The sequence below is a fragment of the Palaemon carinicauda genome, chromosome 3, assembly GCF_036898095.1.
Source record: "Palaemon carinicauda isolate YSFRI2023 chromosome 3, ASM3689809v2, whole genome shotgun sequence".
Taxonomy (NCBI): Eukaryota; Metazoa; Arthropoda; class Malacostraca; order Decapoda; family Palaemonidae; genus Palaemon; species Palaemon carinicauda.
This window is the reverse complement of record NC_090727.1, coordinates 161120859-161134659: the sequence shown is the minus strand read 5'-3', so window position 1 is coordinate 161134659 and position 13801 is coordinate 161120859. Positions and strand designations below refer to the sequence as shown.

At 38.1% G+C, this 13801-nt stretch overlaps 1 protein-coding gene across 9 annotated transcripts in view; it reads right to left on the bottom strand.

The window, feature by feature from the left end:
• Nucleotides 1-13801, bottom strand: part of LOC137638734 (ankyrin repeat and sterile alpha motif domain-containing protein 1B-like) — a 182360-nt gene that overhangs the window by 16333 nt on the left and 152226 nt on the right. For all 9 annotated transcript variants that reach the window (XR_011044177.1, XR_011044178.1, XM_068371072.1 and 6 more), the window contains 4 exons: nucleotides 11019-11187; nucleotides 10209-10367; nucleotides 9886-10023; nucleotides 9525-9715 (listed from right to left, as the gene is read on the bottom strand). Coding sequence is in view for 7 of the 9 variants with exons in the window: in XM_068371072.1 (XP_068227173.1) it covers nucleotides 9525-9715; nucleotides 9886-10023; nucleotides 10209-10367; nucleotides 11019-11187 (657 nt within the window). In the remaining 2 variants the exon portion in view is untranslated. The remainder of the gene's footprint in view (nucleotides 1-9524; nucleotides 9716-9885; nucleotides 10024-10208; nucleotides 10368-11018; nucleotides 11188-13801) is intronic.

The following is a 13801-nucleotide window of genomic DNA, read 5'->3' as shown; positions in this document are numbered from 1 at the left end:
AAAGGACACTTCACATCAATTGCAAGGAGTTGTTGGCGGTTATTCTGGCCTTGATAAACTTCAAGTCCCTCCAGCTTAACAAAGTGGTGGAGGTGGACTCTGACAACACCACAGCCCTGGCTTACATCTTCAAGCAGGGAGGGACTCTTTCGTGGAAGTTGTTCTAGATCGCAAGGGACCTACTCATCTGGTCTAAAGATCGAAAGCTAACTGGTAACGAGGTTCATTCAGGGCGGTATGAATGTCATGGCAGATCACCTCAGACGGAAGGGTCAGGTCATCCCCACAGAGTGGACCCTTCTCAAGAATGTTTGCAACAGACTTTGGGCCCTGTGGGGTCAGCCAACCATAGATCTGTTCACTACCTCGATAACCTAGAGACTCCTGTTGTATTGTTCTCCGATTCCAGACCCAGCAGCAGTTCACGTGGATGCTTTTCTGCTGGATTGGTTCCATCTCGACCTGTATGCATTCCCGCCGTTCAAGATTGTCAACAGGGTACTTCAGAAGTTCTCCTCTCACAAAGGGACACGGCTGACGTTGGTTGGCTCCGCTCTGGTCCGCGAGAGAATGGTTCTTAGAGGTACTGCAATGGCTGGTCGACATTCCCAGGACTCTTCCTCTAGGAGTGAACCTTCTAAGTCTACCTCACGTAAAGAAGGTACACCCAATCCTCCACGCTCTTCGTCTGACTGCCTTCAGACTTTCGAAAGACTCTCAAGAGCTAGGGGCTTTTCGAAGGAGGCAGCCAGAGCGATTGCCAAAGCAAGGAGAACATCCACTCTCAGAATCTATCAGTCTCAAGGGGAAGTCTTCCGTAGCTGGTACAAGACCAATGCAGTTTCCTCAACCAGTACCACTGTAACCCAGATTGCTGACTTCCTGTTATATCTAAGGAAAGTAAGATCCCTTTCAGCTCCTACGATCAAGGGTTACAGAAGTATGTTGGCAGCGGTTTTCCGCCACAGAGGCTTGGATCTTTCCACCAACAAAGATCTACAGGACCTCCCTAGGTCTTTTGAGACCTCAAAGGAACGTCGGTTGTCCACTCCAGGCTGGAATCTAGACGTGGTCCTAAGGTTCCTTATGTCATCAAGATTTGAACCTCTCCAATCAGCCTCTTTTTAGGACCTCACATTAAAAATTCTTTTCCTCGTGTGCTTGACAACAGCTAAAAGAGTAAGTGAGATCCACGCCTTCAGCAGGATCATTGTTTTCACATCTGAAACGGCTACATGTTCCTTGCAGCTCGGTTTTTGCTAAACGAGCTTCCTTCACGTCCTTGGCCTAAGTCGTTCGAGATCCCAAGCCTGTCCAACTTGGTGGGGAATGATCTGAAGAGAGTACTTTGCCCAGTTAGAGCTCTTAGGTACTATCTAAAAAGGTCTTAACCTTTACAAGGACAATCAGAAGCCTTATAGTGTGCTATCAAGAAACCTTCTTTTCCAAGTTCTAAGAACTCAGTTTCTTACTATTCAGGCTTCTGATTAGAGAAACACATTCTCATCTGAAGGAAGAAGACCTTGCTTTGCTGAAGGTAAGGACACATGAAGTGGGAGCTGTGGCTACTTCAGTGGCCTTCAAACAGAACCATTCTCTGCAGAGTGTTATGGATGCAACCTATTGGAGAAGCAAGTCAGTGTTCGCATCATTCTATCTCAAAGATGTCCAGTCTCTTTACGAGTACTGCTACACCCTGGGACCATTCGTAGCAACGAATGCAGTAGTAGGCGAGGGCTCAGCCACTACATTCCCATAATCCCATAACCTTTTAACCTTTCTCTTGAATACTTTTTATGGGTTGTACGGTCGGCTAAGAAGCCTTCCACATCCTTGTTGATTTGGCGGGTGGTCAATTCTTTCTTGAGAAGCGCCGACGTTAAAGGTTGTGATGAGGTCCTTTAGTATGGGTTGCAGCCCTGTATACTTTAGCACCTTTGAGTTGATTCAGCCTCCCAAGAGGAACGCTGCGCTCAGTAAGGAAGACGATCTTATTAAAGGCAGAGTAACGGTTCAAGTCGACTTCCTTACCAGGTACTTATTATTTCATTGTTATTGTGGATAACTGATTATATGAAATACGGGATACTTAGCTATCCTTTAGTCTTGTACACTGGTTTTTCACCCACCCCCCTGGGTGTGAATCAGCTACATGATTATCGGGTAAGTTTAATATTGAAAAATGTTATTTTTATTAGTAAAATAAATTTTTGAATATACTTACCCGATAATCATGATTTAATCGACCCTCCCTTCCTCCCCATAGAGAACCAGTGGACCGAGGAATAATTGAGGAGGTGTCAACAAGAAGTACTTGAGTACCTGGCCACAGGTGGCGCTGGTAAGTACACCCCCTTCTAGTATTGTGATAGCTGGCGTATCCCTCCATAGAATTCTGTCGGGCAACGGAGTTGACAGCTACATGATTATCGGGTAAGTATATTCAAAAATTTATTTTACTAATAAAAATAACATTTCACAGGAATTCCAGGCTTCGGAGTCTATAGATTCCCTTTGGACAGACACTGTGGAGAGCTCCTCTAGATCTCATTGGCATAGTTTCAGAGAGGAAAGTGAGAATCTTTCGACCCCCCTCGACACTGGCCGGGTACGGTGTCAGAGAAGGATTACAACAAAGAATCAGACTTTGAATCAAACAACTCTTGATCAGCCTGTCCGAAGGTTCCTGACACAGCGGAAGGGTTATCGGAGTCCACCTTCCTGCAGGTGTTTGCCCGCATCAGGAAGGTGAATGATCTTGGTGAGGCTTCTTGCTACCCCCATAAGGGTAGGAAGGCAGCCAATGATAGACTGCCAGGCTTCCTGTACCGACAGACCATGATTGGCACTTCCTTGGTCGATTCTGGCCTGGACAAGGGGGTTGCCCCGGTGCTAGCGTGGAAAGACTTGCTTAGGGGGAGGTTAATCCTCTAAGATCATACCTCCGGCATTTGCACATCAGCGGAACTACTAAAAGACCAGAGGAGCCTTTTCCACTATCTTCCCACTTGATCATACAGTTTTTGCCTTAGCACAGGGCATCTCGGCAGATCAATAGGCCTCCCAACTTATTTTCTTTGCAGCTTCCATCATCTTAAACATGACCATGGCAACCCTAAAAGCAGCCCCCTGAATGAACTTACTGATTGGGTACTGTCGGTTTTCTAGATAACACAGAGGATCTCACGGACCCCACTAAGCGTAGGGTTTAAGAACTTTTTCCTCACAGGGACTAGGGCGGTGGAGTTCTTTACCCATCAGGTTGCCAACCAATGGGTCATATGGGTCTTAAAGAGGCCCGATGGTGCGTTGCTTCCAAATTTCAAAGGCAGGGAGGTTTTACAACTGAGGAACACTTTCATCAAGGGTCCTTGTCTTTTCCCAATGGAGGATGTTGAGGCCTTGGCTGAGAAGTGGCGGAAGGTGAGCTAAGACTCCCTTTTATACCAGGCTGTGTCTTTCCAGTGTCTCCAAGCCTCTTCTTCTTCTGTCCAAAAAGAGATCTTTGCCTCTACCAAGACAGGATCATAGGACTACCTTGAAGGATGATCCCTGTCCCATACAGTCCACCTTTAAATGGGAAACACAATAGCAGGTGCCCTTTTTTAATCTAAAAGGTCGGAGGCACGGGAGGTGAAGATAAAAGAGGCGAGGTAAACGTCCCCACTAGGAGTGAAAAAAAATTCCTCCCAACACACCACCAGTGTGGGATGCCAACAATCCAGATGTAGGAGTGGCCCATTCATCAGCTTTCCTCCTCCGATTCCTCCACCAGTGATGTCATCCTCCTTTTGTCATTGATAGACAAAATACCATACCTTTCAGGCATTAGTCCAGACCATGATAGAGAAGGGCCCTCTCCAGGAGCTCTTTGACTGGTCCCCTAGCTTCATCGATTGATTCTTTCTTGTCGAGAAGGTGTCTGGAAGACCAGACATAGACCTCTTGGTCTTGAACAAGTTTGCTGTGCAGACTCCATTCAAAATGGAGATTGCAGCCATGGCCAGGCAGGTGATCAATCCCCTGGACTTTATGGTGACAGTCAACCTGAAGGCTACATACTTTCAGATCCCAGTACATTCTCCCTCCAGGAAGAACCTAAAGTTCATCGTAGCAAACACGGTATATCAGGGTACTAGGTTACTGTCTATTGACAGGACTTAAAGTCTTCACCTGTCTTTTCACTCTGCTACTGGCCTGGGCTCACGCCACAGGGTGCTGTCTATCTAGATGATTGGCATATATTGTAGAAGCAATGGATTATTGCAGTACTTATTAGAGTATACAATTTCTCTGGGAGAAAACATTTACGAAAACTTTCTAAGTTCTGTGAAGCCTTCAAACTCGTGATACCTTGCTTCGAGTATTTTTCTCTTGTCCAGTTTTTAGTTACTGTACTCTCATCCTGGTTTGTTGGACAAAAGCTTGCATTCTGTTAAATTTCTTGTGCCTGATCTTGATATTGCTGTAATCTCTGGCACTGTCGTTCAGTTAATTTTTTGTATATGTTACACAAGATTTTTCATGGTTCTGAGCATCATTTGCATTCAGATTGTCCAAGACTGTACCATCCTGTATATAGTACTCAGTGTGCAGTAGATTCTGTGTAGTCAAGACTACACAGTATTCTGGAAGAGTTATTCCAGCTGTGACCTGATTGTGGAACATAATCTGGTGGTTGATGTAACTTTAGAAGCACAAGCTTTCTGCAAATGTTTTTAGGTTAAACAGGTTGACAATTCTCTCTTCGTAGTTTATAAATATGAAAGACCTTTAATGTTGTTTTTACTGATCATAGAGTGTTTTATATTTTTTATTAATTACTCCCAAAATGTTTATTTATTTCCTTATTTCTCCTTTTAGCAACTTCTCTCATTGATTTCTATTCCATCTTCGCCAAGTAGAGCATTTTTGGCCTGGCACTGTCATTCCGACCACTAAATCATCATCCTATTGTGGTCCAGAAAAAACCCAAGCTTCTGAGACAGTCTCTGCCAGGCTGTTTAGGGCAGACTTTTACAATATCAAGATATGCTGGAGGCATACTTTAAGGAATGGATCTTTAAACCTCCACTGGATTTGGGGAATTCTGTAAGATTTTAAATTTTATATTGGCAAACAGATCAGTACCCCTATACCAAAAAAATAATCAACTTGGGCCAAAGTTTTTCTACTAGGTCCACCTTCTCAACATTCATAAAAGCAGTCACCTCCACCAACTCCCCCCACCCATCACCAAACCCAAAAAAAGACTATTCAGGCAGTATAACCCACACAGAAGGTTTTTCCCTGAACCTGATAACCCAAAAAACCCTACCACCACAGGATTAGTAGAACCTTCAGCATAGTTACTGTAGAGAGAGCTGGTTGAAGCCTCAACTATCTGCAATAACAGGCGTCCACTAGGGACAGAAGATTCTGGAATCCAAGTAGACTGTTAACCTGCTTTGTGGAAATTTCTGTTGGAGCCATCCAAGCAAGAAGACCAAACCTCGAGGTAGCACCCAAAGGATGCCTTCGAGGGAAGACTGAAGTCTCTTTAGGGTGTAAATCATCCCCCGAACCCCTTCTCCAAAATCCATTTGTACTGAATTTACTGTCATTGGGCAGACGAGATTGCCAAGTTCTTACTGGGTAAATACTCGGAAGAAACAGTGATCTTAGCGAAAACCTTTCACCCATATTGAAAGGAGAAAAGTGACACTTTCTCTCAAGCCTGCGGAATGAGTCCACATGGGACAGTTGACAGGATTTCAAGCCCTGGCCCAGGATGTGTAACAATCTCTATGATATAGACACCACTTATGGCCCCTCAGGGTTAGCTGGATTATCACATTATACTGTATTTAATCTATAAGTAATTTACTTATGTAATATAAATATATAATCAAAAACATTTTTTAGTATGATCCAAGGAAAGGAGTCTACCTCTGCATCTACTATTACTTGGGTCCATACAGTATTTAAAAGAGAGAGAGGCTCAGAAAATGACTAATCCCTTCCCCTATCTATCAATTAGATCGTCGCTCCTTGGATGAATAGAGGGAAAAGAAAGTGAGGCATACTCTCTTTCCCTAACTACAATAGTCAAAACCCATGGTTTACCAAACCAATAGGTTAAGGATTAAGCTTATTAATGCAATCCTTAAAAGTCTTTAATTAGGAAGAACATTTTATGGATAAGGCTACTCTATTGAAAATATTAAAACCCAGAAGACTAGCCCCTTCCTCTAACTATCGAATAAATACTCGCCCCTTAGATGAATTTAGGGAAAGGAGTAATAACTAGGTCAGACTCTTCTCTTCAACTTGACACTGTTTCCTAATAAACAATTGTGAATAATGCTTTCATGATGGACACTGGGAGAATAAGGAAGACTCGGCCAGAGAAGTGGCGTTGTGTAGGAGGGGAATACCACAAAGGCTGGGTATAAAGAAAGGCGGTTGGTTTGAACATGTCAGGCTGCATACAGTAGTCCTAAATGTGAGATTCACTAAAGAATAAAAATTTGGAATTGCCTAAAATATTATGTGGTTCTCAGTACCATGGGAGTAACGAAATCTATGATTACTAAAAGTTAAGTCTACGTATATAAAAAGTAAGTCATCTGCTGTAAAAAAAAAAAAAAAAGCCGGGGAGTGGAAGTCTAAACAGGTTGACCATCACTAATCCGGTAATCTATAATCCAGGAACATCAGTTAACCGGCATTATTTTCGCTACTGGCCGGTTGGTTGGCGGCACCGTTTCTCAATTATTTTCGCTACTGGCCGGTTGACAGCGCTGTTTCCAACGTAAACAAATACAAGCCACACCCTCATTTCAGCAGGAAAACAGTTTATAGTGTATTGTTGAAAACAATCTAGCTTCACAAGCAGAAACATCCGTACATTTCCGCGCATAAGACAAACCTTCAAATGGGACGAGGTCGAAAATTAATTAAAATTTGAATGAATTACAAAACCATCAGTGCATAGGCTAGCTTTTGTTGTATACTTAAAAATCCAAAATAAATTGAATAAAGACAATTTTATTATCATGCTTTTGCTAAACACGCAACATAGCACCGCAACCACTGCTTTGTTTAAAGTTTCATCACTGATCATAACGAACAAACAAATGCATCTGTGTATAAGTAAGCTTTTGCAGCAACAGATATCTTACCAAGTATGTTATGTAATATTAATAATATTAATTTTATCCTTTCTAATAATGTCTAAAAATATATGAAGATTTAACAGTGAATTGAAAGAGAGAAAACACTTATTCTTATGATAAATAATGTCTTTAAACGAACTGTATGGGTAATGTGACTATTGGATATTGGTGCTGATGTAATATTCATTATGAAGAGATTTCGGATAAATTAAGATGATTATATAAATAGCTCCGTGTTATTCGTACTGTATGTGTGCGTAATCGCAATACGGTAGCATGACCTTGAGATTGATGCCTACCAAAAGTATTTGTTGATTATATTGAAATGCTCAAGAAATTGAAGAAATTGAATATAAACATGCTTTAATAAACTACAATAATGCCTAATGAAATATGATGGCTTAATAATGAATAGAAAATTAAATACATGTACTGTATGAAGCTTTAAAAATAACTCCCCGAATGTGGCCACGCACACATTGTCTCACACACATACACAGAGTGAGTGTAAAGGTGTTCTGATGATAACTAATAATAATGGCTTCAAACGAACTATGAAAACTGTGATATCCTATAACATATTAGTGCTGATATAATATTCATCATGTAGATATTTAAAAGAAATTATATAATACGCCACTTGTATGTGCGCAATCTTTTGATACAGTAGCGAGACCTTCCGATCAGCTGATCATAACTTAAGATGAACAAAATAGTTAGGTTAAGTCTTGATGTTTAAAATTCTTTCGAAATTGAAAAATAGAATACAAAAATGCTTTAATAGAGCATATGATATTCTATTAAACAACAAAATGGAATAATGATACACGGTAAGAAAATATTGATAAAATATAATTGTTGAATAATGACCCATCTTAATAAATCTACGGAAACTCAGTCCCTTTATAGGTCGAAAGTTGATGACTACCTGTAATATATGGATAATCCGGCACCCCCGGTCCCAAAGTTGCTGGATTAGTGATGACCTACCTGTATAGGCTGAAAGAATCCATAGCAAAAACTATCAATGGCAAACTTCAACATTAAATTAATCCTCTATGTTAATGTTATTAATTAGAATAGTGGATAATAACTACACTAATCATAACTTAATTCCTGTTACTTAACAGTAAGCACAGATTTCTTATTTAAAAGGAGTCGAAAAACACTAGTGTTAACGTGGTGGTAAATAGGATGGCAGTTGGACGCAAGTTATTGTGCAAGTAACATTGTCTCCAGTAGTAGAGATGATTCTCGGTGATGACCTGTCAATGATGGCCAGATGACTAATGCATTGGAGTTAAAAAAAAACCTGAATTCAAGGGTCTCCCTTATACACAATGAGTCTGCCTTGCACATTGAAATACTTGCCCTAGAGCATGGGGGACAATATTTCTTTGATATATGTTGTTTTTGGATACCCTGTTCTAGCTTTATACAGGAAAATCTGTGAAGACCACACAGGACATTACCCCAACAATATAAGGATTGAATATTACATATTGGAAAAGATGAAGATTCTGTCAATATCCTTAACAAAATGTTTCCAAGACTTGACATTCATTGTAATTTATCTTTCAGTGCACAACATTGTGTGGACCATTCATGAAATGTGCACCATCCATTTATGCTTGATCGAATAAGTCAAGGGGTAATATCGTTAATGTGGTACTATTTTGGTTTGAAGAATGACACAATCCAAATGCTGGGTTTAAATGGTGTTATTTGTTATAAAGACAGCCAGTTATCAAAAGATATTTATGTTTCAGCACAATGTTAAATATCCACTAAGTGGAATGGATACTTTTGTTCTAGTCACAGCAGATGTAGCTTTAGCTGCTATACTAGAATATTCACTTAATTTTATGCCAGAATGGACAAAAATCCAGCATGTTTTAACATTAACACCATATAATTTGTGGAACAAAAATTTACTTACTGTAAATTAATTTGTTTGGAAAATGGTTCTGAAAGGTATCTAAGGCTCTGAATATTACACAATTCTGTGGTGGTATATTTTTCACTATAAAAATGAAAGTTGAATAAACCAGCTCAGTTCTAATGCTATCTTAGCCAATAATATTGTATGACATTTCTACTGGAAAATCCAGACTGGTCAATGGATAAATGACTCCATCTCTTCCACCTCTAAGTTTAGGAAGTACATGATTTAATTTTCCTTCTAAAACAGTCTGATAAAGTCTCACTTTCTTCATTATATGGACTATTAAATGTAGTTTTCTTTTCTTATCTAGACTTGCATTTGGCATGACTGCCTGTGCAATAAGCCTTTAAAAAAATGTTCATGAAACCTAATCAATATTTTTTCCTTTTAACAGCTTTTAAAATACATAATAAAGAACCTACCTCGTATGAGAATGAGCAGAACCATTAGAGAGCGTCCGGTGATTTCTAATGTGCTCAGATTTTGAACGACTATGTCCATGAGCAAGTTTCTGTTCATCAGACTGATTGGAATATGGTTGCTCTCTAAGTGCTAATTGGTATGCAACTTCAAAAGCTTCACCCAACGTGAGGATGACTTCTGTGGCAAGTTCCTAAGATTAAAAATTAAGAACTGTTACAGTTATCCAACTTTGTTAGTCAAACTACAAGGCTCAATGAAGAACAAATGATGTACACAGAAAATTATACCATGGGGTCTAAGATTAACATGTAAATACATAGAGAACACACTTTTTCAAATAATATTTCTTAATATACTTACCCTAGATTGTACTCTGAAGACATGGCAGTAGTGCCCTTTGGTTTCCAAATCTTTGGTTATATATGCAAAGTGTGATAAATCATCAGCATCTTGACATGCACAATGAATATTGCGAATTTCATGTTCACAAACAAGAGCCTGAAATAAAAACAAAAAAACATCAATGTAAGCCAGAAACTTTTACAGCTGTATAAACATCCCATTAAGTTACAATCTTCTGACAGAGTATTGGTGTAGTTGTTCAAATTGTTTCTAAAAACAAATAATCTACTAAAATAAATTTATTACAAATGAAAAAGGATATGTGTAACTATCCAACATACCTGTGTTGCAGCATCAATGAACTTTACTCCTCTATATGAAACAGATAATACTATTTTAGGTATTTTGGCACCTTCACTGGTTGACTTTTTAAGCTTCTGGATGGACTTCATGGTTGATTCTGTACCCTTAAGCTCCTTTACATGTGTGGAGCCAAGGTACTGTAAAATCAAATATAATACTTCTTTTAGGATGATGTACAATTTCAAAAATAAGTTTAATACAGTATTGCCTGTTTTGATTTAAAATTATTTATGACAAAATTTAAAATATAGACAAGTGTAGACTAATACAATCTTTAAAATGAATATAATAGTGCTCAGTATAGTGTAGATTTTCAAAACTCAAAGGTTATTATTGTATCTTTTCCCAGTAGCATATACTACATAAGATTAAAAATCTATTCTTTAATATCAATAAAAGCATCAACTTCTATGAAATCTAAATTTATCATAACTGTACAATATAATATTACCACTGAATTCAGTACTTTATTACAAAACCCTCATTCCTGAAAAAGAAATTTATTTATATTACTTTTTACTCTTAGTTCCTATTATTTGGTTAATCTTTCCTTGATACTCATGCTTCACAGAACTAAAAAAAAAAAACTAGCAATTTTCAAATTTCATGTTCTTATTTTATTGAAAAAGAATTAAATACTTTTTTTTTAAGTAAGTAAAAGGTTTATAAGTACTGTAACTTGATAAAAAAAATACTAAAGCTAGCATATACTAGTATAACTTGGAATTTAATGTTCAGATACTGTAATAACACTAAGTAATTAAAATGATAGGAGGCTCTTTACTTACTTGTGCAACATATTGTACACTAGATGTGACTAGTGCATTTGGGTGATGTCTCCACTGAGTGAGTAAAGTATTAGGCACTCCAACGACCAACTGGGAAGGGTCCCGAATATTAAGATGACCAATGTCATCTGTCCCGCACAAATCTATAGTGGGTTGTGCACGTGGGGCTCTGTCAAATGATGTGAATTTATAAGCAGTGACTTAACTACAATGCATTACTGTATGCTTACAAAATAGCGTAAGAGGATAAATATTTTTTTCCTTAGATTAAGCTGTGTGCACATGGTGAATAGTAGACATTGCTGCATCAATACAAAATTTCTACTAAAGCAGAAATAAGCTACTTGATATATGTAATTTAAACATTTACTAAGAAAAAAAAATTACCGGTGGTAGTCAAATCTCGAAAGAAACCCCATAAAATTTCACTGTGTTACTCTGCATTGATGATCTGGTAAAGAAGTACTCTACAGGTACTAGGTAATAACAGAACTGTTAGCTGTCAGTTTAATAAAGCGGTACAGAGTGGATGGGAATTTCCTCAGACAAGGGCCTCAAGATCTATGATCCAAAACGTTAGAAACCAAATATTTCAACACTTTTATGGCATTTGATAACATTACTGTATAAGTACTTAAACCAGCTCAGTGTCAAGTCTCTAACTTTTAAGACTAGCCTGCAACATTTTATATACAACAAATTTCAAACCCTAATGATGATGATTAATTTCACTATTGGAATAAACACATCTTACAATTGTGAAAATAAAACATTCATTTTTATTGCAAAGGAATAGGCAAAGATTAATTCAATTAAAATTTGATAAGATTACGTTGAACTTAAAAATAACAAATGTAAAAAAAGCGAAGTATATACTGTATGTGGTAACTCGCTTTTATTACTGTATATGTATCATGTCCAAACTATTATGCAGTAGTAGAGCATTTGAGACTTTAATATTAATCTCAATTAGGAAGATACATACATTAGTTTGGATGTGAAAAATTTCTACATATGCCAGTACTTCATCAAGTTGTCAAGAATGCTGGTGATCATCATAACCATTCTTAGTTTAGGTTTTCATTTCAGGGGGACTGAAAGGGACAGTTTTCCTCAGTCTCATTCGTCCTGCATTCTAACTGCCGGAATTATAATAATATCTCAGTCTATGATATTTATGAACTGTTTACAGGCTAAATATATACAGTACTCTTAATGTTTTCCTGAGCTAAGTCTATAGGCCTTTATTCTAGTACTAACATATATTGTATTTTTTTGGCAAACTGTCCCTTCTTCCCCTCAATGTCTAAGACCTCTTAATCTTTGTGATTCTAGTACCATCTTTTCAAAGTGTCTTTTCCATGTAAAGGGGATAGTGCCATCAAGCACCTCATGTGGTGTATCAAAGACTTTATTTTAAGGTCTTTGTAGCATCTCTTTGTTGCACACTTTAGACTTGCTTCCATTCTCAATTCCTTTCTTCCATCTTTCTGTCAGCTTTTACTTCGTATTGGAACTGCCGGGGTTTTCCCCAGTTACATTTAAGTGGTGCATGGCCTTCCAGGCACCAGGCACTGGTCCAAATTCATAAAATGTCTTCTATTTTCTTCAGCTTCAGGCCTTATGTATCAATATTATTAGCTCTCTCTACTACAGTAATAAAACAAATAGTAAATACTTGTAAATAGTTTAGTTATCTCTTCCATTTCATCCATGCTGCAGCTACTTTTTTATAGCAATGGCTATCTCAACTCCTGATACACATTTCAAAATGTCTTCATAGTGAGAGGGACTATTTCATCTTGATAATGATATATACATTTTAGGGGGGATTATGTTTTTAAAAGCTCTGTATGCCCTTCCAAATGTAGTCAAATCAATACACTTTTCTTGGTACCTGTGACCAGCTGCTTCTAGGTCATTAACCCTTTATGAATGTTTATAAGGCTCAGGCTAGGAATTTTGTTGATGGAAATAGTGTAGTACTATAAGTTCAGTATTGTTTTTGTAAAGATGAAAAAATAAGAGATGCTTGATTATTTGGTATGTGTGTGTGTGGGAAAAGGGCTGTAGTTTAACAGATGGTGTCACAAGAGGTGCTCTGGATTACAATAGAAGTCAAATTTTATGCTTGATATTTATAACTACAGCAAAAGGGGATGAGAAGAGAGCTGGGAACCCTATTGTGATAGATGAGCATGTCCTAGAAGAAGTAGAGCATTTCATTACCTAGAGACAAACTGGACTGTTAAGCAAGAATGGAGAGAGTAGGGTAAAAGTAGTAGCACCATGGGTGAAATGGTAAGAGATAATGAAACTTCTGGTAAATATTGCCCTTTTAGTATAAAGAACAAGACTTAAAATGGATATATATCACTTTTGCTACTATAAGGTGTACTGTACTGTAGAAACATGAATTCTCACAAGGAAAATTGAGATTTTGAAAAGGTAAAACATTGGAATACTAAGGTTCATGGTTGAGGTATAGTGGGAAGATATCACATTATGAGATATTAAAAGATATAGGGTGCCCACAGGCTGGAAAAAAACTGAAAACTCAAAGATTGAGGGAAATGGATGAGGAACTGTTAGCCAAAGAACAGTAGATATAGAGGATGAATATCTGTCCCAAAATAAGGGGAAATCGTGGTAAAAGGGAATAGATGAAGATTTATGCCTAATGGGTGTTCAAGAAGATATGAGTAGAGAACATTTAATAACTAACCCTATAAAGTAAAATCTGCAGTTAAAACATTCATGCTGATGATGTGTGTAAAGGGAAA